At 47.0% G+C, this 25,036-nt stretch overlaps 1 protein-coding gene across 5 annotated transcripts in view; it reads right to left on the bottom strand.

The window, feature by feature from the left end:
* ARHGEF1 (Rho guanine nucleotide exchange factor 1) overlaps nt 1–25,036 on the bottom strand; it is a 191,090-nt gene that overhangs the window by 49,660 nt on the left and 116,394 nt on the right. For 2 of the 5 annotated variants that reach the window (XM_040327329.1, XM_040327334.1), the window contains 4 exons: nt 20,280–20,312; nt 14,685–14,849; nt 9,438–9,543; nt 2,626–2,637 (listed from right to left, as the gene is read on the bottom strand). In XM_040327329.1, the coding sequence (XP_040183263.1) occupies nt 2,626–2,637; nt 9,438–9,543; nt 14,685–14,849; nt 20,280–20,312 (316 nt within the window). The remainder of the gene's footprint in view (nt 1–2,625; nt 2,638–9,437; nt 9,544–14,684; nt 14,850–20,279; nt 20,313–25,036) is intronic. The other 3 variants (XM_040327331.1, XM_040327333.1, XM_040327332.1) reach the window with 2 other exon arrangements.

The following is a 25,036-nucleotide window of genomic DNA, read 5'->3' on the forward strand; positions in this document are numbered from 1 at the left end:
ACTTGAAAACACTTGATTTAAAAAAACAAAGAGATCCTTCAAGGAGCTGACCTGCTCTGGTATGGCTGCTCACATAAAACAAGGCTCCTCAGAATGGTACTCAAGGCAAATCTATACAATGGGAGCACCAAACCAAACTGTGAAAAAGTCAAAAAACGTTTTTACTTGTTCAAATAATGATCATGTTAAATAGCAAATGAGCTTTGGGGCCAAACACACTCTGTCCTCATCAGAGCTCAGTAACTTTAGTTGAGCTTATATGGACTCAGTAAAGTAGATCATCATATAGATCTGCAGCTTATACCAGATTTGGTGTTGTTCAGTCATTTAGGCCTCGTACACACGACCGAGTTTCTCGGCAAAAACCAGCAGAAACTTGCTGTTTTTTTTTTTTTGCCGAGGAAACCGGTCGTGTGTACACTTTTCGATGAGGAAACTGTCGAGGATCTCGTCAAGCCAAAAAGAGAGCATGTCTTCTTTTTCTGGGAATGGGGAAATTTGGCTCGCCGAGATCCTAGACAGCCTAACAAGGAACAAGACGAGCAAAACGATGTGTTTCGCCTGTCGAGTTTCTCAGCCGTGTGTATGAGGCTTCAGTCGTGTCCGACTCTTCGTGACTTCATGGACCATAGCAAACCAGGCTCCTCCACTGCTTCCCGGAGCTTGCATATTTTAATGTTAATTGTTTCGATGATGCCATTTATCTTGTTTTCTGTCGTCCTCTTCTCCTTTTTCCTTCCATGTTTCCCAGCATCAGGGTCTTTTCCAAAGAGTCCTCTCTTCGCATTAGGTGGCCAAAGTATTTGAGTTTCAGCTTCAGGATCTGTCCTTCAAGTGAATATTCAGGGTTGATTTCCTTCAGGACTAACTGGTTTGATCTTCTTGCCATCCAAGGGACTTTCAAGAGTTTTCTCCAACACCATGGTTCAAAAGCATCAATTCTTTGGCGTTCAGCCTACCTTATGGTCCAACTTTCACAGCCATAGGTTAAAACTGGGAATACCATAGGTTTGGCTATATGGCACTTTTTCAGTAGGGTGATGTCTCTGCTTTTTATAATGTCTAGTTTTGCCATTGCCTTCCTCCCAAGACGCAAGCGTCTCTTAATCTCATGGCTACGGTCACCGTCTGCCGTAATCTTGGAGCCTAGGAAGATAAAATCTGTCAAGGTTTCCATTTCTTCTCCTCCTATTTGCCCAGGAGTGATGGGACCGGTTACCATGATCTTCCTTTTTTTTTAATGTCCAATTTCAGGCCTGGTTTTGCTTCCTCGTCTTTCACCTTTATCAAGAGACTCTGGGACAGATTCAGGTAGATCAGCGGATCTTTAGATCCGCTCGATCTATCTGATTTAAGATACGCTGCCGCAAGTTTGAGAGGCAAGTGGGTAATTCACAAACCACTTACCTCCAAACTTGCGGCGGCGGATGGTTAAACCCCCGGCGGAATTCAAATTCCGCGGCTAGGGGGAGTGTACTATTTAAATCAGGCGCGTTCCCGGGCCGATTTAAATGAGCATGCGCCGTCCGCGAAATTTCCCGGCGTGCATTGCTCCCACTGACGTCACTAGGACGTCAGTGGTTTCGACGTGAGCGTAACTTGCGACGCGAGGGTGTCTGAATCGGCGTACGCAAACGACGTAAAAAAAATTCAAACTCGACGCGGGAACGACGGCTATACCCAACATTGGCTGCGCCTCATAGAAGCAGGGGAAAGTATACGCCGGGAAAACCGATACGGAAACGTCGTAACAACACTGCGTCGGGTCCGCGTACGTTTCGTGAATTCATGTATCTCGCTGATTTACATATTATTCAGCGTAAATCAGCAGGAACGCCCCCCGCGCCATTTTCAAATTGGAAAATAAGATCCGACGGTGTAACACAGTGTAACACTGTCGGATCTTAGCCATATCTATGCGTAACTGATTCTATGAATCAGGCGCATAGATACGACCAGTTTAAGTCAGAGATACGACGGCGTATCAGGAGATACACCGTCGTATCTCTTTGTGAATCTGGCCCTCTATATTATTTTACACCAGATTACAACAGTGCAAAAGGCAACAGCAGAGAGGTTGTATGTTTGGCTTCCAAAATGCGTTTGGATAGTTCATGTAATCAATTATTGAACAATTAAAGTGGTTTTGGCACCTTCGGCATTTGGTTTGATGCTCCTTGTGTACATGTTTAAAAAAGTTTTGGTCAGCTACACACCTTAAAGCCCTACTCTGGATACAATAATGAAAAAAAAAAAACGTTATATCCGATAGAGGATGTTAAATCTAACCAACAGGAATAACCACACTTACCTCTGGGCAAGTAATGTTGTAATGGGCAATGATGTTCATTAAACCACACAAGTTGCCCGACTGCTGGTTCAAAATAATGGCGCTTTCTAAAAATTAATGGGTTAAAAAAAAAAGTACAGCTAAATTGGCTCTTAGGTCTAGATAAGCCAAGGCATTTAACCGGGAAGGCCCAATAGCTGAATTTTTGCAGACTGACAGAGCAAGCAAGTAGGAAAAACCAGCGTAAGGGTTTTAATACTTAGCCATGCTCTATACAGAGCCATTTGGAAAACAATGAAATCTCCCCGGGTGTAAAAGTCCCAACATGCACTGACCTTTTCTTCCGTCTGTGAACAGAGCAGGCAAGGGTTAAATATTTCCAACAAACAGCCCAAAAATTGGGCCAAACATTTAGCAGGAACACAAAAAGGCACCATAACCCCGAAGGATTATCCCCGTGTTATAGCCAGTACATTGAGCTACGAAAACATAGAACAGTTTAGAGTTTACCATGAAACCCGCAATATAACGCAAAGCAAAACACCAAGCAGGTGGTCCAAGACAACAAATAACACCTAGAACCATGTTAGGACAAGACACCTAAGCCAGTACAAGACAAGACCAGCTGCGTGGCACAAAGGTAGCACAGGCAGCACAGCATCCACATGTAAAAAGTATAAAAACCTTAAAGCAGGTTGGAAAAAATAATCAATTATGTTAAACAATGTTGGCTTTCTTTTTTCTTTATGCTTGTTCAGGCTCCTGAAGTATTTTATTTTTTATTTAAATCAGTACGATTACCATCATGCCAGTTTACTCTGCAGCATAAAAGAAAAATCAGTCTCCACCCCCGAGGAGCATACGATGTAAGGTTTATCACAGCTATTGATACACTCTTCTCTTTCAGACCCACAGAGCTGCAAGGCAAGAATGCTAAAGACAATGGGCCAGATCCACAGACGAAGTACGCCGGCGTATCTACTGATACGCCGGTGTACTTTCACATTTCCCGCGTCATATCGTTGTTTTGAATCCTCAAAACAAGATACGACGGCTTCTGGGTTAGATCCGACAGGTGTACGTCTTCGTACGCCTTCGGATCTAAGATGCAATACTTCGGCGTCCGCTGGGTGGCGTTTTCCGTGTCGGGTATGCAAATTAGCGATTTACGACGATCCACGAACGTACGCGCGGCCATCGCATTTTCGAACGTCGTCTGTAGTCGGCTTTTTCCGGCGTATAGTTAAAGCTAGTATTTTTCGGCGTATACATAGAATTGCCATGTTAAGTATGGCCGTCGTTCCCGCGTCTAAATGTTTTGTTTTTTTTGCGCAAGTCGTCCGTGAATAGGGATGGACGTAACTCACGTCTAAGTTAATAAAATTACGTTTTTGCGATGTCATTTAGCACAATGCACAGCGGGAAATTTAGGAACGACGCATGCGCATTTCATTCGGCGCGGGGACACGCTTCATTTAAATGAAACCCGCCCCCAACCCGCCCAATTTGAAATACACTGCCAGAAATACACTACGCCGCCGTAACTTACGGCACAAAATCGCTGAGGATTCGAAAATGCGCCAGGTAAGGTACGGCGGCGTAGTGTATCTCTGATACGCTGCGCCGTTCTACATGTATGTGGATCTGGCCCAAAGACACTTTGCAACCCTTCACTGCACCCAAAGGGAAAGGCACATATGAAGTTGTTAAATAACAACTTCACCGCAGTGATAAAGTCCTGCCCCGTTTCTTCTGTACCACCACCTTTAAATATCCTGTGAGTGGGAAAATGTGCCACAGGTGCCTACCAGGTCACTGAAGCTGGCAGAGACCTATAGCACATATGCTCATGTAAGGGTGATTCCTCTCAAATGCGCCCCTTGTTTCTGGTACTTTGTAGAAATCTGTGCCATGCATTGGACTAGATGTGCAAAGATAAGCTACTGGGTCTCTGCTAGATCCTAAATGCCTGGTATAGTGGCACCATGCATTTGAGGTGAACATGCACCCCACAGCAAAACTCTGCCTCCTGGGATGTGTGAGCTGGACATTCCAGGTGGCAGCAGGAAGGGGGAGCCTTAAAGCGGTTGTAAACCCTAGTTTTCTTTTTTTAAATAACAAACATATTATACTTACTTCCACTGTGCAGTTCGTTTTGCACAGAGTGGCCCAGATCATCGTCTTCTGGGGTTCCCCAATGGCGTTCGTGGCTCCTTCCTGCACCGGTAAACCCCCTGGGAAAAGCGCTTTCCCTGAGGGTTACCGTGTGGGTGCACTCCTGTGTCCAGCATTTGCGTCCATAGACACAGAATGCTGGATGCAGCACCGCACTTCCCCCCCCCCCCCCCAGCGCCCACATCATTGAATTTGATTGACAGCAGCGGGAGCCAATGGCTGCGCTATCAATCTATCCAATCAAGAGCCGAGAACCCTGGCCAGAGAGGTAGAGCGCGTCTCCGGCGGGGGAACGAACGGGCTCAGGTGAGTAAAACGGGGGGAGGGGGGCCAGTCAGTGTCAGAAGTTTTTTCACCTTAATGCATCCTCCTAACACAAGGGTTTACAACCCCTTTAAGTCATTCTTGCTCAGGCATCTTTCCAAAACTGTAGAAACATTCAGCAATTGCGTAAGGGAGAGGGTGGCGAAGAAAAACTGGCAGCCCAGTAAGTTTACTCAAATATAATTTATTATAATAGACAACTAAAATCCAGCCCAACAGGGACATAACGAGTGTTAGCCAGTAATGGCTGAAGCATGTTACTGTCCATGTCGGGCTGGATTTTAGCCGTCTAGTATAATAAATTGTAGAATCTTGTTTTTTGAATACCTTGTAGAGGCTGAGACCGCGTATCGGTGCCCCCTTTTAAGTACTTTAAGTGAGGTGGTTGAGTTCAGCTCCTTCCTCCTTCAAGGGGGGCAAGTATCAGGAACAAAAAAGGCGAAGGTCCACTTTAACGTAAAAAAGAATTCAGAATTGCATCTAAGCATTTAAAATCCTCCATGCTCTATGCACAGAGATATACTGTATTTATTGGCGTATAACACTCGCTTTTTTACCCTGAAAATAGAGAGTAAACTGTGCCTGCGTGTTAGACGTAGGGGGCTGTAGAAAGTGTTTTTTCCTGAAACTTCCCTCTTAAAGTTAGGGTGCGTGTTATACGCCTGTGCGCGTTATACGCCGATAAATACGGAATTTGATTTTCTAGACCCAGTTATTTACTCAAGGCACGTGCAATGAGTTTTAACATTACAAATGAAGGGGCAGATCCACAGAGCGAGTACGCCGGCGTATCTACTGGTACGCCGGCGTACTTTCAAATTTCCCGCGTCGTATCTTTGGTTTGAATCCTCAAACCAAGATAAGACGGCATCTGGGTTAGACCTGACAGGCGTATGGCTTAGTACGTCTTCGGATCTTAGATGCAATACTTCGGCGTCCGCTGGGTGGAGTTCTCGTCGTTTTCCGTGTCGAGTATGCAAATTAGCTATTTCCGACGATCCACAAACGTACGCGGCTTTTTCCGGCGTATAGTTAAAGCTGGTGTTTTGCGGATTATAGTTAGACTTGCCATGTTAAGTATGGCCGTCATTCCTGCGTTTATTTTTATTTACTTTTTGCGTAAGTCGTCCGTGAATCGGGATGGACGTAATTCACTTCTATGTTAAAAAAAAAATGACGTCCTTGCGACGTCATTTAGCGCAATGCACGGCAGGAAATTTAGGGACGGCGCATGCGTAGTTCATTCGGCGCGGGGACGCGCTTCATTTATATGAAACACGCCCCCTAATCGCCGATTTGAATTCCGCGCCGTTGCGCCGCTTGAGATAAACTACGGCAAATTCTTTATGGATTCGATTTAAAGCCAGGTAAGGTACGGCGGCGTTGCGTATCTCGGATACGATGCGCCGGGGCAGATCTTTGTGGATCTGCCCCGAACTCTCTAGAGCCGATAGAAGTTTTTTTTTTTTTTTCTACATGCCTGCCTAATTATACCAAATTGTCCAGTAAGTTTATATTAGAATTTAAAGACATAAGACAAGAAAAAAAAAATAGGAAAAATACAAAAAGGTATAGCAAAAAGAAAGGGAACATGCAACGGGATGACGGTAAGAATCAGGACCCAGCAAAAAAAACAAAACAAACAAAAAAAAGCCAACAAGATACACCAGCTGCATTACGGAACCCTGCAAAGCGCGCAGGGTACGTGCACAATGGACAGGAGTAGGAGGCTGCCGCACGGAGCGCACAAAACAAACATCAATTCATCAGGGGACAACATTTGTCTGGGCCATGTCCACAAAGGAGCAGAATGGAAGTAGAGATAGGTGAGCGTGCTGGGCAGGGGTTTGTTATATCTGAAGCGCTATGAAAGCTGAAGCAGATTCTTCAGATAAGCAAGGCGAAGAATAGAGCATCGGCACTCCTTGGAGACCAGGTGCAAATAAAGGTAAGAAGCAGGACCATTCCATACTCAAAAGTAAAATGGAATCCAATGTATGCTGGAAGGCAAGGAAGAAAAATCCAGAAAGGAATACGACTGGATCCAAAGCAGCCAGGCAAGGCAAGATGGGTCTACATATGAATGGTGAGGTCTCCAACCACCGTGCTCAGCCAAGTGGAGAGCCTAACTCCAGACAGAACTTGTTACTTTGATTTAAGGAAGGGTTGGAGTCTCTTCCCTAAATTGAGCCAGAAAAATTGCCAAACAAATGTTTCTTGGGTCCAAAACAACTTATTTGATTCCACAAATGACTAAAATAAAAAAAAGGCAGCCAATGTGTTTCGGGGGCCAAAGCGATACCAATTCATCAAGACTGCTCTGCACTTAAATGGGAATTTACATACTGAATATAGTCCCGGCTTTGATTGATGTGTCCAGGATCTTTACTTAAGCACTAAACCCCCGATGAAGTAGGGTTGGTCTGGCCCCCAAAACGCACCGGCTGCCTTTTCCTTTTTGATTAGCCAAGTGTAGATCCCAACTCCAGACACAACTTGTTACCTTGTTTTTGGGGAAGGGTTAGAGTCTCTGAAGGGACAAGACACTGATGGTGGAGAGAAAAATGCTGCTCACCCCGGTATATACAATAGAGAGATTTTCCCATTTGGGTTTTTTTGGCAGCTCAGATAGAAAAAAATAGATTACAATGTAGTAAAAATTGGTATTTATTCACATGTATAAAATTACTTGGTCAAAAAGTGGGGCAAGAAATAAATTACATAATAGAAAATAAGTTGCGGCATGGCACAAAGACAGAATTTACATGTAATGTATAAACAGTACACAATATTGCATTTATACGGCTAATAGTTTGTATTGCAGTATAAACTGTTCCTAACGTTTCGACCTTGAAGGTCTTCTTCAGAGGATTTATTGTGACTGGAAAGGAACACACACGGGTTAAACATCTCATAACATTTAATTTGACTTTTTAATTGTAAAAAGTACACCTTTACAATTAAAAAGTCAAATTAAATGTTATGAGATGTTTAACCCGTGTGTGTTCCTTTCCAGTCACAATAAATCCTCTGAAGAAGACCTGCAAGGTCGAAACGTTAGGAACAGTTTATACTGCAATACAAACTATTAGCCGTATAAATGCAATATTGTGTACTGTTTATACATTACATGTAAATTCTGTCTTTGTGCCATGCCGCAACTTATTTTCTATTATGTAATTTATTTCTTGCCCCACTTTTTGACCAAGTAATTTTATACATGTGAATAAATACCAATTTTTACTACATTGTAATCTATTTTTTTCTATCTGAGCTGCCAAAAAAACCCAAATGGGAAAATCCCATGGAGATTCGGGGCTCAGGTAAGTAAAATGGGGGCTCAGGGGGGCCAGAGAGTGCAAGGTGTTTTTCCACCTTAATGCATAGGATGCATTAAGGTGAAAAAACACAAAGCTTTACAACCCCTTTAATTCTACTTACTGTATTTATTGGCGTATAACACTCACTTTTTTACCGTGAAAATAGAGGGTAAACTGTGCCTGCGTGTTATACGCAGGGGGCTGTGGAAAGTTTTTTCCTGAAACTTCCCTCTCAAAGTTAGGGTGCGTGTTATACACCGATAAATACAGTGGGCCAGATTCACAGAAGAAATACGCCGGAGTATCTACTGATACTCCGGCGTATTTTCAAATTTGCCGCGTCGTATCTTAATTTGTGATTCACAAACAAGATCTGACGGCTTTTGGCTAAGATCCGACAGGCTTACGGCTTTGTACGCCTTCGGATCTTAGGCTGCAATACTTCGGCCGCCGCTGAGCTTTTACGGCGATCCACGAAGGTTTTCGCGTTCGTTACGTCGTCTCTAGTCGTTTTTTCCTGTCGCAAAGTTACGGCTGCTTTAACATGGCTTAAATTTAGACGAGCCATGTTAAAGTATGGCCGTCGTTCCCGCGTCGAATTTCAATTTTTTTTTTTGCGTAAGACGTCCGGGAATACGAAAGTACGTTACGCACGTCGCCGTTCAAAAAAATGACGTCACTTCGCGCAAAGCACGGCGGGAATTTCAAAGCGGAGCATGCGCAGTACGTCCGGCGCGGGAGCGCGCCTAATTTAAATGGTACACGCCCCATTTGAATTAGGCGGGCTTGCGCCGGACGCCTTTACGTTACACCGCCGTAAGTTTACACGCAAGTGCTTGGTGAATCAGGCACTTGTGCTGAAAACTTGCGGCGGTGTAACGTATAGACGATACGTTACGCCGCCGCAGTTATATGTGAATCTGGCCCAGTAATTCTGCTTTGCCTGCAGTTCAAACATACTTTATGGGAAGTGCCGAGTCCAGAGAAAAGTGGCGCAACGCAATGCAGGACTAAAGCAGTCTCTGTAATGCGCAAATTAGGTCTATGGGATTTTGCTGGCCTGCGCTCGAAGTGTGTTTCAAACACAAATCAAATGCGAGGAAAAGCAGCGTATGTTGAAAGGAGTCTATAAGGATCTGAAAGGAATTGTAACTCTATCCTACTCTGTGCAAAAATAAAATAAATAAAGTGTCTGCAGGCAGGCTTTAAGCAGGATGTTATAGCAAGGCTGCGAACGTTGGACAGGTCCAGTCGGCAGACAGAGGACGGTAATGGCACGATCGAAAGAGACATTGCCATAGAACTTTTTCTGCGAATGTCATTATTACCTGTCATTCTCTGCACTGTCCTCTTGCTGGTCTGTTGGGCACAGCTCTGTGGTTGGAGACCCTTTGGACACATCTGTGACATCCAAGGATGAGGTTCCATCAGACACTGTAAAAGGACAAGACAGAAGGTTTTTTATTTTATTTTTTAATTAGCCACTTGCATTACAATCTAGGATGACTGTTCATAGTCCGATTTACAACACTTTTAATCCACATTGCAGGTTTAAAGAGATCCTGTTGCCAAACCATCCATTTTAACAATGGCCCAGATTTAGGTACGACTTGCGCTTTATTTGCGGAGGCACAGGGCAACGATTTTGCCCTGCGCCCACGCAAATATTTTGCGATGCCCTCGATTCACGGAGCAGTAGCTCTGTAAATTGCGAGGGCGCGCCGGCAAAATTGCCCGGCGTAAGCGCGCGCAATGTAAATGATCCCGCCGGGGGCGGGAATCATTTAAATTAGGCGCGTTCCCGCGCCGATCGTAAAGCGCATGCTCCGTCGGGAAACTTTCCCGACGTGCATTGCGGCAAATTACGTCGCAAGGACGTCATTTGCTTCAAAGTGAACGTGAATGGCGTCCAGCGCCATTCACGATTCACTTACGCAAACAACGTAGATTTAAAATATCGCGACGCGGGAACGTGGGTATCCTATAGCATTGCCTGCGCCTGCTATTAGGATGTGTAACCTTACGCGAAACCCGACGTACGCAAACTACGTAATTTGCGTACGCAGGGCTCGCGCAACGTTGTGAATCGGTGTTAGTATGCAATTTGCATACTAAACACAGATCACAATGGGAGCGCCCCCTAGCGGTCATCGCTAGAATGCAGCCTAAAAACTGCGTGGTATAAGAGCCTTATGCCACGCAGATTTTAGGCTGCAGTCGGCGTAACAAGTTCTCTGAATCAGGAGAACTCGTTACGCCGGCGCAAGTCAGCAATTGCTACCTGAATCTGGGCCATTGTATACATCCATAAAGCCCAGAGACTGCTGCTGGGTGCCGCCATCTTGGATGTGATGTAAGAAGGGTTGAAATTTAAGTGCCACACCACTGCTAAGAGGTCCAGATATAACTTTATTCCATTAAAGGTCAGGGGTACAGATCAAGAACTATCCAACGTGTTTCAGGGGTCTAGGTGCCCCCTTCATCAGTGCTTGACTGGCAATCGAGTGAACAAATCAGTAGTGAACTGGACCCACGATAGTATTTATTCTAGTGTGAGTTGAAAGCACAGTCCTAATCAGCATCATATCTTAGCAGTGGTGCGGTGCTTACATTTCTTTTTTTTTTAAGTGTATTTTGTGCGTGTACTCGAGAGAGGAGCCGGTCTGCAGGAGTTGGGAGTAGGCAGGCCTCCCCCAGAGGCAATCTGCCACCTTTCTCCATGCCCCGGGTGGCAATGGCGGGTGTGTGAGGGAGTCCTCCCACGGGGCAGAGGGACTCCCTATAAGGGAGTGAGAGGATCTAGCCCGCTCAACCTTTTTAGAGACCGCGTGGTCAAAGTGCGTGCATGTTAACCCAATTTCGAGTGCATGTAAGTGTGGTGGCTATTGTGGGAGGGGGGTGGGCGTACTAAGCGCAAGCTTACCTCGCATAGCACACCCACCGGGAGCCGGGCTGAGACCACCAAACTCAATTCACATGTAGCCGAGACCAGGATCCAAACCCCTGGCTGCAGAGGTGAATGGCTTGTCAGCGCAGTGCCAATCGCATTGAGCCACCGCAGCTCCCTGCGGTTCTTACATTTCAACCCTTCTTACATTAGACTCCAGGCCACGGAGACTGTGAAAATTCTCTGAGGTGTTAAAGCCGCCTTCCCAGCAACCAGATAATTTACACCAACAGCAATACCATAATCAGGGCCGATCCGCCCTATAGGCTCGCTATGCAAGCCGCTTAGGGCCCCGCAAAGCTGCGGAGGGCCCCCCAAATTACTAGAGGCCCCACCTGGTGAGAAGTCATTTTTGGCTCCTCACCCCACTTCTTAACTCGCTGGCTGCACGGGAGAAGAGATAAGAAGTCAGTACCCCCCGCTTCTCACTTTAATGTAAAATGTAATTTCCGACAGCAGAACACCCCCCTCCCCCCACTTCTCATCTTTAATCTTTAATGTGACATGTCACTGTCGGCAGCGCTCCCCTCCGCATTTTTGGCAGCCCCCCCCCCCCCTGCTTCTCAACTTTAATGTGACATGTCATTTTGCTTGGGGCCCCAGGGAGGCCAGGATCGGCACTGACCACAATATGATAATAACAGTAAAAAAAAAAATATGTGGTTCCAGTGCTATCTTTCCACTTTCCTTAACCAATCTTGGGTGTGAACTGTAACTTTGTGAGACTCTGTAGATGCCTTTCCCAACCTTTTTTTTTACTTCAGAGGAACCCCTGAAATAATTTTCAGGTCTTGGAGAACACCAGCTAAAATTGAATAATTGCCCCAACATTGGTGGTCAGTGAGAAGAATGCTTCCTTTACCATGATGAACAGAATGCCACCCTAAAAAAGATCATTGGTGCCATGCTGCTGGCTCTGCCAAGTGGTGTTGGCCATGGAGCGATGCGGGCACCATCAAATGGAAGGTCAATCAACACCAGCTCACAGAACTCCTAGCAACCGCTGAAAGAATTCCATGGAACACTGGTTGAAGGTGATTGCCCTACAGCATGGGTGCTCAACCTGTGGCCCTCCAGCTGTTGCAGAACTACAAGTCCCATGAGGCATTGCAAGGCTGACAGTTACAAGCGTGACTCCCACAGGCAGAGGCGTGATGGGACTTGTAGTTATACAACAGCTGGAGGGCCACAGGTTGGGCACCCATGCCCCACAGCATTCCCTTTTATGCCCATTTGGCTCCTCCATAAAAGGTTATATAGGGCCGTAAAGAAACTGGGCCAGCACGGAGGGTAATTAGACACTCCCACTCCCAGGAAGCGGTGATCACTGTCATTGTCACTAGGTAGAGCGGAGAGATGCTTGTTTACATCAGCATCTCCCCTTTCTTCCTTACCGTGAGACGTTCGCTGGTATCCCCGCGGCGATCGAATCCGCTGGACCCGCGGTCTGGCTCACGGAGCCCGCGGTGCACATGCGTCCACAATGCCGCGATCTTAAAGGGGAGGTACAGGTACGTCCTTCTGCCTGTCCGAGCCATGCTGTCAACGTATATCGTCGTGCGCTGGTCGGCAAGCAGTTAAGATTAATACACCTTTTTTTGTGATTGAAAAAAAATGTTAGAGGATGCAAAGTAGGGTTGTCCCGATACCGATACCGAGTATTAGCGGGAGTACTCATACTCCCGCTAATACCCCTGATACTAAAATAGAATACTTCCCCGCCCCCCCCCGCCGACCCCCGCCGCTGTCACGTTAATCACCGCGGCGGGGAACATTACAGACAGCGTTCGTTTGAACAGCTGTTTTCCCCGCCGCGCATAGACACTCCCCCTTGGACTTATCTGTCCAATCGCGAGCAAGGGGGAGTCACATAGACACTCCCCCTTGCTCGCGATTGGACAGATCCGTCCAAGGGGGAGTGTCTATGCGCAGCGGGGAAAACAGCTGTTCAAACGAACGCTGTCTGTAATGTTCCCCGCCGCGGTGATAACAGTAGGTACGGGGGCAAATGACTGCTGTACGGGGGACAATGGCTGCTGTACGGGGGACAATGGCTGCTGTACGGGGGACAATGGCTGCTGTACGGGGGACAATGGCTGCTGTACGGGGGACATGGCTGATGTACTGGGGAGACATGGCTGCTGTACGGGGGACATGGCTGCTGTACGGGGGACATGGCTGCTGTACGGGGGACATGGCTGCTGTACGGGGGACATGGCTGCTGTACGGGGGACATGGCTGCTGTACGGGGGACATGGCTGCTGTACTGGGGACATGGCTGCTGTACTGGGGACATGGCTGCTGTACGGGGGACATGGCTGCTGTACGGGGGACATGGCTGCTGTACGGGGGACATGGCTGCTGTACGGGGGACATGGCTGCTGTACGGGGGACATGGCTGCTGTACGGGGGACATGGCTGCTGTACGGGGGACATGGCTGCTGTACGGGGGACATGACTGCTGTACGGGGGACATGACTGCTGTACGGGGGACATGACTGCTGTACGGGGGACATGGCTGCTGTACGGGGGACATGGCTGCTGTACGGGGGACATGGCTGCTGTACGGGGGACATGGCTGCTGTACGGGGGACATGGCTGCTGTACTGGGGACATGGCTGCTGTACTGGGGACATGGCTGCTGTACTGGGGACATGGCTGCTGTACGGGGGACATGGCTGCTGTACGGGGGACATGGCTGCTGTACGGGGGACATGGCTGCTGTACGGGGGACATGGCTGCTGTACGGGGGACATGGCTGCTGTACGGGGGACATGGCTGCTGTACGGGGGACATGGCTGCTGTACGGGGGACATGGCTGCTGTACGGGGGACATGGCTGCTGTACGGGGGACATGGCTGCTGTACTGGGGACATGGCTGCTGTACGGGGGACATGGCTGCTGTACGGGGGACATGGCTGCTGTACGGGGGACATGGCTGCTGTACGGGGGACATGGCTGCTGTACGGGGGACATGGCTGCTGTACGGGGGACATGGCTGCTGTACGGGGGACATGGCTGCTGTACGGGGGACATGGCTGCTATACGGGGGACATGGCTGCTATACGGGGGACATGGCTGCTATACGGGGGACATGGCTGCTATACGGGGGACATGGCTGCTATACGGGGGACATGGCTGCTATACGGGGGACATGGCTGCTATACGGGGGACATGGCTGCTATACGGGGGACATGGCTGCTATACGGGGGACATGGCTGCTATACGGGGGACATGGCTGCTATACGGGGGACATGGCTGCTATACGGGGGACATGGCTGCTATACGGGGGACAGGGCTGCTATACGGGGGACATGGCTGCTATACGGGGGACATGGCTGCTATACGGGGGACATGGCTGCATTTGGGGACACATTTAAAAAAATGTATCGGTATTCGGTATCGGCGAGTACATAAAAAAAAGTATCGGTACTTGTACTCAGTCCTAAAAAAGTGGTATCGGGACAACCCTAATGCAAAGTGAATCATTTAAAACCATCAATTTGTCTTTCGAAAGGGACAAGCTTGTTGATAAACACGCACCATGGCTAAAAAAAAAAAATCAAGTGTGGTCATCAAGCGGGACCTTTCCCGGTTGTCGTTCATCACCAATACAACTTTTACTGACCTGTGTCACTGTCGCTGGGATCACTGGGTGGAGGGTGTATGGTGACAGATACACCAAGGTCCGGGCCCTCATTGGTGGCTTTGGGCTTCGCAAGGCTGCTGTCGCTCCTGTCAAAGGTCCTCTGCCCGTGGCTGAACTTTCTCTCCGGGGCCCCTTGTTTGTCAGCTGAGGAAATCAGAAACGTAATAAAGTCAGGAGTCCCCCCCTTCACGTCATCTTTCGAACAGAACTCCAATCATCGGTCATTCAGGTCAAACTTTATAACTTCTCCCACCCTCTTCCATAAAACATTGATAGCAGTTAACACATAAAAGAAGAACAAAATGGTTAGTAAGTGACAAGGGAACACCGCCGCCCACCCCAGCCATTGGGAAACGTCCTACAATAGGATTCGGAAAGCCTCAGTTCCACTACATTGTATCTTAGATTAACCACTTAAGACCCGGACCTTTATGCAGGTAAAAGGACCAGGCCAGTTTTTGCGATTCGGCACTGCGTCGCTTTAACTGACAATTGCGCGGTGGTGCGACGTGGCTCCCGAACAAAATTTACGTCCTTTTTTCCCCACAAATAGAGATTTCTTTTGGTGGTATTTGATCACCTCTGCGGTTTTGATTTTTTGCGCTATAAACAAAAATAGAGCGACAATTTTGAAAAAAATTCAATATTTTTTACTTTTTGCTATAATAAATATCCCCCAAAAATATATAAAACAATTGTTTTTCCTCAGTTTAGGCCGATACGTATTCTTCTACATATTTTGGTGAAAAAAAAAAATCGCAATAAGCGTCTATCGATTGGTTTTCGCAAAATTTATAGCGTTTACAAAATAGGGGATAATTGTTTTATGCATTTTTATTAATTATTATTTTTTTTGCTACTAATGGCGGCGATCAGCGATTTTCTTTTATGACTGCAACATTATGGCGGACACATCGGACAATTTTGACACATTTTTGGGACCATTGTCATTTTCACAGCAAAAAATGCTATACAAATGCATTGTTTACTGAGAAGTGGTTAGGCAGGACACCAATAAATGACATTATGAAAGCCTACCCCTTACATTTCCTTATTTTTGCGCACATAATCATCTAAAACAGAAATGCGTTTGTTTTGCGGTAAAATAATCAAAGGTTTGCCCGTGGTTTACTTAACCACTTCAATACCGGGCACTTTCACCCCCTTCCTGCCCAGACCAATTTTCAGTACTGTAGCAATCTGAATGCCAATTGTGCGGTCATGCAACACTGTACCCATATGAAATTTTTTTTTTTTACAGATTTGGTGACATTTAATCACCACTGGTATTTTTTATTTTTTTGGTAAACAAAAAAGAACAAACATTTTGAAAAAAATTATGTTTCTCTCGTTTTTTTGTTATAACATTTTGAATATAAGAAATTTTTCGATGGCCGCTGATGAGGTTTCACCGATGGGCGTTGGTGAGGCTGCACCGATGGGCGCTGGTGAGGCTGCACCGATGGGCGCTGGTGAGGCTGCACCGATGGGCGCTGGTGAGGCTGCACCGATGGGCGCTGGTGAGGCTGCACCATTGAGGTGGTTAAATCAACCACATTGTGGGGACCACCAAAGGTCAGGGTTCTTTAAGCCGAATTGTGGTTTTAACATCTCAGGAGACAAAAGGTTTCTCAACATTTCACTTGTGTTGTGTTAAATTTATGGTGTAGAGGCCTGTTCCTGTGAACTATGCTAGTCAGCATAAGCACCCATTTTTGTTTTGATTACCGTATATACTCGAGTATAAGCCGACCCCGAATATAAGCTGAGGCACCTAATTTTACCACCAAAAAATGGGAAAACGTTTTGTCTCGAGTATAAGCCTAGGGTGTCCATCTGTATGCCTCATTGTGCCCATTCCTCACTGTGCCCATGACTAGACTTACGTTTAACATGGGAGTATATAGAAGGGGTGTCCGGCTTTGAACAATCGGTGCTCCCCGGCCGCAGGTCCTACGGAGAACAAACTTTGCACCCATGTAGAGGAAGAGTGGGGCTATATGTGTGCCAAGGGTCCAGGGGTCCTACAACCGGCCAGTACCGGGTCCCTAAAGTCTAGTAGATCAGGAGCAAAAAAGGTGACTCGAATATAAGCTGAGGGGGGCATTTTCAGCACCAGTTTACGGTCCTTCAGACTTTAGGGGGGCCGGACTAAGGCCATTGGGAGTAAAAAATGTCCAGTGGGAGTTAATAATACCATCTTTGGTAACAGTGGGAGGACTAGTGCCCCATCGTTGGTGTTAATGGAAAGAATTGATTATGTCAGTTGGAGGAATAGTGCCCCATTGGTGTCAGCAACAAGAATTATGCCCCATTTAAATTGGATGGAATGATGCCCCAAGGGCCACATTAAGGCAAGCAAAGGGCCACATCCGGCCCCAGGGCCACAGTTTGGAGACCCCTGCTCTAGTATATACGGTACATATAATCCTATGGGAAGATTTTAGTTGAAATTAATGGTTTGGCAATAGGGTCCATTTGACCTATCCCCTCCATGGGGCATCATGCTGGGGAATGTTAAAATACAGATTGCGTGCAAGTTTTTTCAACTGTATGTTGGATTTTTCAATAAATTATACAGATTGTAGGCAGAAGAAAGGTATGAATTTTAATATTGAGCACTATGGGCAGATGTATCTAAGAAAAAAATGGGAACCTCAAAAGCAGATCCTGCTAAATTTCAGCTTAAAGCTTAACCAATGTGGATAAGGATACTCCCTTGAAGGATCAATTCTGTTGCATACACATTTTCCAAGAAGTTGGAAAATCTTTGTATTTATAAAAGTGTAAAAAAAAAAAAAAAGGATTTTCGAATTTTGGATAAAAGGCGTCCATTTAACTTGAAGTTGCCTCCCAAAGAAGAATTACAGATATCAATATTTCTACCTCCATTGGTCCAGCTTGGGCCAATGTAATTATGTGTATACCATACCTATGGGATCCCTTCAGAAGCTGGACATCAGTGTAAAGCCTCATACACACGATCGGACTTCCATTGGACTTTTCCGTGGATTTTTGTTCGAAGGGCGTTGGCCGTGAACTTGTTCTGCATACAGACGGCAGGACTTTTCAGCCAACTTTCACCAAACCACCATGTTTTTTTCAGCTCTTTACCGCCACCCTTTGGGCAACTTTTGCTATTGTTGTCTGATCTTTAGCTATAGATCTGAGCATGTGTGTTTGTACTTTGGACTTTAGTCCAATGGACTTGTGTACACACGATTGGATTAGCCGACGTAGGACATTTGTTGCCGGAAAGTTTTCACAGCGAACATTTGTCCGATGAAAAAGCGAAAACATTTGTCCGATGGAGCGCGCACACGGTCGGATTTGTTCGATCAAACAGGTTTGTCAAAAAATCAGATCGTGTGTATGGGCCTTAATGGGTACCCCCTACCCGAGTGATCTCCATGGGGTCCCGTGCCATGTTGAGAAAATGCTAAGTGAACTCTGAATGGCGTCTCTGCCAAGTGGCTGATCTCCTATGTTTAGAATGCAGCAGGGCAGCCGCTTGGCATGGGACCTGGAAGCTAGTGGAGATCACTGTAGTAGTGGTGTCTGCTACATTGGTTTCCAGCTTCTAGAGCAGGGGTGGGCAAACTTTTTGACTCGAGGGCCGCAATGGGTTCATATATTGGACCCGGGGGCCGGACCAAGAGTAGATGGACGGTGTGAATTAATATAAATTAAATTTAAATTTGTAACATTAAATGTTTAGATTAATTTAAGGTAGAAAAGCATAAAAAGAGTAATTTTACAAAACTACAATTGATGGCACAGTGGCTGCATTTGATGGCATGGCACAGTGGCTGCATTTGGCATGGCACAGTGGTGACAATTGATGGCACAGTGATTGCTTTTGATGGCATGGCACAGTGGTGACAATTGATGGGCACGGTGGCTGCGTTTCATGGCATGGCACAGTGGCTGCATTTGGCATGGCACAGTGGTGACAATTGATGGCACAGTGATTGCTTTTGATGGCATGGCACAGTGGTGACAATTGATGGGCACGGTGGCTGCGTTTGATGGCATGACACAGTGGCTGCATTTGGCATGGCACAGTGGTGACAATTGATGGCACAGTGATTGCTTTTGATGGCATGGCACAGTGGTGACAATTGATGGGCACGGTGGCTGCGTTTGATGGCATGGCACAGTGGCTGAATTTGGCATGGCACAGTGGTGACAATTGATGGGCACGGTGGCTGCGTTTGATGGCATGGCACAGTGGCTGAATTTGGCATGGCACAGTGGTGACAATTGATGGGCACGGTGGCTGCGTTTGATGGCATGGCACAGTGGCTGCATTTGGCATGGCACAGTGGTGACAATTGATGGCACAGTGATTTTATATTATTCTTTTTGGCCTCTCTTACCATATCCTGCTGTTCGCGCGCTGTGTAATCACGTGACCGCCGTGTTATCTGCAGCCTCCGGCCAGCTCCTTTCCCGTGTCTCCCCGTGGCAGTGATTTAGGTGGCACCGCCCTCTCAGAGGAATTCCCCAATCCCCCGGGGCGAGAGGCGGCCGGAGGCGGAGCGCCCGCAGCCTATCTGCACTCGCCTCGCTCCAGCCCCCTCGAAGCATAGGCCGCAAAGCCGCGGCCTCATTTAGCGGCGATCGCGGCACGAGGAGATCACGGGTGGGGGCAGGATTAAAAGGTCCGCCGGGCCGTAGTTTGCCCATTCCTGTTCTAGAGGGATCCTACAAATATGGTATTATGCATCTTTACATTGGTCCAAGCTGGATGCCATACCTGGAATTCTTACACAGGCCCATTCTTAAAGTGGAGTTCCACCCATAAATATAACATTACATCAGTAGTTTTAAAAAAAATGTCATTAGTCCTTTACGAAAAATTTTTTTTTTTTAGATGCCTTCAAAGTGTTGTTGCTAGGCAGAATAGTTAATCTTCCCACTTCCTGCACCTAGGTGCTTAATGCACCGCACAGACTCCTGGGAATGTAGTGGGTGTAACTTACCAGGAGTCTGTGCATTCCCCAGTCTCAAAGCATCATGTGACTTGGACAGCACAGGTGCTGAAACCTGATCTGACACTGCTTGTGCAGCACTGAGCATGTGCAAGGCTGAAATCCAGGAAGTCATACAGTCTGGCTTCATGATGCCCACACTTAAGATGGCCCCAGTCAATTTCTATTTTATAAAGTGTCTAAATGCTGTAATAACCTAACAAAACAGACCTTAGTTTACAGACTAACTTTACTAGAATACATTAAGCTTGTGTATTACAGGAATATTTATATTTAAAAAGTGTAATTGTGGCCGGAACTCCGCTTTAACTTCCTAAATCCCCTCTATTGTGAAAGAACAGAGCAATTGCTGTGGGACTGAGGCTTATAGACTGTAAAACACAAGGGTCTGAATGAAACATATTTTATCAATAAGTGAATTAGTAAAACGTGCCCCCCCATGCTTCAAACCTCCCCCTCCAGTGGTGAATTTATGGTACATTCCGTCATGCATTTGGCTGAATGGAGGGAGTGAAAAAGGTGAAATGTCAAGTTGTTCGGGGGGGAGGGGAATATAAATGGGTCTTATATTGGAAGATACCTTCGGGCTCAAGCTTCGGCCTGGGATCAACATCTGTGAAAGATACGGGAGGAGCAGAAAGAAGAAAAACAAAACATGGCATGAAGGCAAGCTAAAGGCACAGCGACACCACCACCCACACCCCTTACACACCACTGAACATCAACATGGAGTCATTGCCACACAAAAAGTGACGGCCATCTTGGGAGTGAACCAATATTCAGCCTTAGACATCACTAAGGCCTACATGGCTGCATCCACGGTCAACAGTTGATAGTTTTGCTTAAGCAAGAAACAACAAGACCTCAGCAAAGAGGGACAGTCATGCATCACAAGTAAGGAGAGAAGGGACTGAAAAGCAGAGACAACAAAAACAGTCATTTTTTTTCTTTACCCCACAGGAACCCTTGACATAATGATTAGATTTTGGGGAACCTCTTCTAAATCAATTCATTGGAGATCACGAGAAAAATGCCTTTTATATGGGTGCCAGTTAGGGTGACCATGTGTCCTGGATTGCCCGGGACAGTCCCGCATTGCCCGGGACAGTCCCGCATTCTGCGGGTCTGTCCCGGGCACCTTCACTCTGGGACAATACAGTGTCCCGGAATGACACTGACACAGGTCCCAGCATGAACCCCTCAGAGCTTAAGATGTGACACCCTCCCCCCAAACTAGTGAAGAACTACAGGTCCCAGCATAGATCTGTGAAATCTATGGGGTCACACCCTTAGATCTCACGGGTTCATGCTAGGAGTTTCAAATTTGAGGGGGGGGGGGTTACATCTTTAAAAAACGGAGGTTCATGCTGGGACTAGTAGTCCTTTACTTTGGGGGGGGGGGTGACCTCCCCAAAGTTAAGGACTACGGGGCAGATCCACAGAGATCTGCACCCGCGCAGCGTATCAGAGATTTGCTACGCCGCCGTAACTTTCCCGGCTTTGGTTCGAATCCTGAAAGATTGCGCGCCGAAAGTTACGGCAGCGTAGTCTATCTCTGGCAGCGTAATTCAAATCGGCGATTAGGGGGCGTGTTTCATTTAAATGAAGCGCGTCCCCGCGCCGAATGAACTGCGCATGCTTCGTTTCTAAATTTTCCGCCGTGCATTGCGAGAAATGACGTCGCAAGGACGTCATTTTTTAAACTTAGGCGAGACTTACGTCCATCCCGATTCACGGACGACTTACGCAAAAAAAAAAAAAAAGAAAAAATTTTGACGCGGGAACGACGGCCATACTTAACATGGCAAATCTAACTATACGCCGCAAAAAAGCAGCTTTAACTATACGCCGGAAAAAGCCGACTAGAGACGACGTAAGAGAATGCGACGGCCGCGCGTATGTTCGTGGATTGTCGAAAATAGCTAATTTGCATACCCGACGTGGAAAACTACGTGAATGCCACCCAGCGGACGCCGAAGTATTGCATTTTAGATCCGAAGGCGTACGAGGACGTATACCTGTCGTATCTAACCCAGATGCCGTCGTATCTTGGTTTGAGGATTCAAACCAAAGATACGACGTGGGTAATTTGAAAGTACGCCGGCGTATCAGTAGATACGCCGGCGTACTCTGTCTGTGGATCTGCCCCTACAGGTCCCAGCATGACCCCGACAGATCCGAAGATGTGAGAACCTCCGCCCCCCAAATAGTGAAGAACTACAGGTCCCAGCATAAACCTGTGAAATCTATGGGATCACACCCTTAGATCTCAGCTTAGGCTATAGGCCCCAGATTCGGGGCTGTAGCCCCAATAGCCACCAACTAGCGATCTTGATTTCTTTGATCCTCCCTGGGTATATGGGGCCAGATTCACAGAGGAAATACGCCGGAGTATCTATTGATACTCCGGCGTATTTTCAAATTTGCCGCGTCGTATCTTTATTTGTAATTCACAAAAAAGATACGACGGCTTTTGGCTAAGATCCGACAGGTCCTAGGTGTAATTTTCCGGCGGCCGCTGGGTGGAGTTCGCGTCGTTTTCCAGCGTCGGGTATGCAAGTTAGCCGATTACGGCGATCCACGAAGATACTCGCGTTCGTCGCAATCTCTTACGTCGTCGCTAGTCGGGTTTTCCCGTCGCAAATGTAGGTCTGCTTTTTCATGGCTTACATTTAGAACAGCCATGTTAAAGTATGGCCGTCATTCCCGCGTGGAATTTCAATTTTTTTTTTTTTTGCGTAAGACGTCCGGGAATATGAAACGACGTAAGGCACATTCAAAAAATACGTCGGGGCGCCGTAATTTCGCGCAAAGCACGTCGGGAAATTTTCACACGGAGCATGCGCAGAACGTTCGGCGCGGGAACGCGACTAATTTAAATGGTACACGCCCCATTTGAATTAGGCGGGCTTGCGCCGGACGGCTTTACGCTACGCCGCTGCAAGTTTACCCGCAAGTGCTTTGTGAATCAAGCACTTACGACGAAAACTTGCGGCGGCGTAACGTAAAGGGTATACGTTACGCCGCCGTAAATATTCGTGAATCTGGCCCATGGTATCATTCTCAGACACCGAGTCAGTCAACGGTGGCAAAGTGAAATAAAGGAAATTCTTGGCGGGTAGAAGCGCCTTGAAGTATGCTGGTAACTGATGAAGTCCGTTTATGGGGAAAGATTAAATATTGATCAATCGATTTGCCAAAATAAAAGGTTTGACTATAGGGCAATTGTTTTCCTTTCACTCTTGGGGCACAGATGCCCCCCGCTGGACCTCTTGGGGAGTATCCGGAATTGTGACCATTTAACAGGTGGTAATGTTTTAAAATAAAAAGTCCTACAAAAGCTCCAGAAGAAGCCACGTTTGTGGCGAAACATGTAGAGGCAACCATTCTTCTGTAATATGACCATTGGGCAATCTATAGACCCAACTGTATAAGTAGTTTAATACCGTTTATGTATTAAATACATTTTGGGGCAGATCCACAGAACAAGTATGCCGGCGTATCTACTGATACGCCGGCGTACTTTCAAATTTCCCGCGTCGTATCTTTAGTTTGAATCCTCAAAACAAGATACGACGGCTTTTGGGTTAGATCCGACAGGCGTACGCCTTCGGATCTAAGATGCAATACTTCGGCGTCCGCTGGGTGGCGTTCATGTCGTTTTCCGCGTCGAGTATGCAAATTAGCTATTTCCGACGATCCACGAACGTACAAGCGGCCGGCGCATTTTTTACGGCGTCTCTAGTCGGCTTTTTTCCGGCGTATAGTTAAAGCTGGTATTTCGTTATGTTAAGTATGGCCGTCGTTCCCGCGTTTAATTAGAATTTTATTTTTTTGTTTGCGTAAGTCGTCCGTGAATCGGAATGTACATAAGTCACGTCTAAGTTAAAAAAAATGACGTCCTTGCGACGTCATTTACCGCAATGCACAGCGGGACATTTAGGGACGGCGCATGCGCAGTTCATTTGGCGCGGGGACGCGCTTCATTTAAATGAAACACGCCCCCTAATCGCCGATTTGAATTAAGCGCCCTTACGCCGCCAGAGATACACTACGCCGCCGTAACTTACGGTGCAAATTCTTTGGGGATTCGAACCGGCCAAAAGTAAGTTACAGCGGCGTAGCTTATCTCACATACGCTGCGCCCACCTATTTGTATGTGGATCTGCCCCTTTGTATTTTTTGTATAATTGATTCTTTGTTTTTTTGCACCTTAAAACTCTGCTTACTGCCCCCTTGGGGCCTACCGTATACACTTTTCCGTTTGATCATTATGGAACTGCATCATAGCAAGCAGCAAAGGCAAATCGAGAGACAGGACAAAAAAAGAAAGCAACAAAGCAGGAGCAAGATAGAATAGAATCACATATATGAAGATTTTTTTTTGTTAGATTAAATATTGCAAGATACTTGAGGGTTGATTAATAGAAACAGGGCCATTGATAGGGGGTACCACCGGTCCTCCTGTAGGGGGCACACAGGGGGACCCGGGCAGCAGAGGGATCGGTGCGACGGGGCGGCAATTGCAGAACAATGCCCTGTGCGGCTCTCTGCAGAAGCTGAAAGCCTCTTTCTCCCCCTCTCCCCTCAGCCAGCTTTCAGCTGCTGGAGGGAGAGACACAGACACAGAGGGCCAGATTCACAGCAGTAATACGCCGGCGTATCTACTGATACGCCGGCGTATTTTCAAATTTGCCGCGTCGTATCTTGATTTGGAATCCTCAAACAAAGATACGACGGCTTTTGGCTTCGATCCGACAGGTGTACGGCTTCGTACGCCTTCGGATCGTAGGTGTAATTTTCCGGCGTACGCCTTCGGATCGTAGGTGTAATTTTCCGGCGGCCGCTGGGTGGAGTTCGCGTCGTTTTCCAGCGTCGGGTATGCAAATTAGCTGTTTACGGCGATCCACGAAGGTACGCGCGTTCGTCGCATTCTCTTACGTCGTCGCTAGTCAGGTTTTTCCGGCCGCAATCTTAAGCCTGCTATTTCATGGCTTAGATTTAGACCAGCCATGTTAAAGTATGGCCGTCGTTCCCGCGTCGAATTTCAAATTATTATTTTTTTTGCGTAAGACGTCCGGGAATACGAAAGTACGTTACGCACGTCGCTGTTCAAAAAACACGTCGGGGCGCCGTAATTTCGCGCAAAGCACGGCGGGAAATTTCCTAACGGAGCATGCGCAGAACGTTCGGCGCGGGAACGCGCCTAATATAAATGGTACACGCCCCATTTGAATTAGGAGGGCTTGCGCCGGACGGCTTTACGCTACGCCGCCGCAAGTTTACAGGCAAGTGCTTTGTGAATCAAGCACTTATGCCGAAAACTTGCAGCGGCGT

This window comes from Rana temporaria, chromosome 10 (genome assembly GCF_905171775.1).
Source record: "Rana temporaria chromosome 10, aRanTem1.1, whole genome shotgun sequence".
NCBI classification, from domain to species: Eukaryota; Metazoa; Chordata; class Amphibia; order Anura; family Ranidae; genus Rana; species Rana temporaria.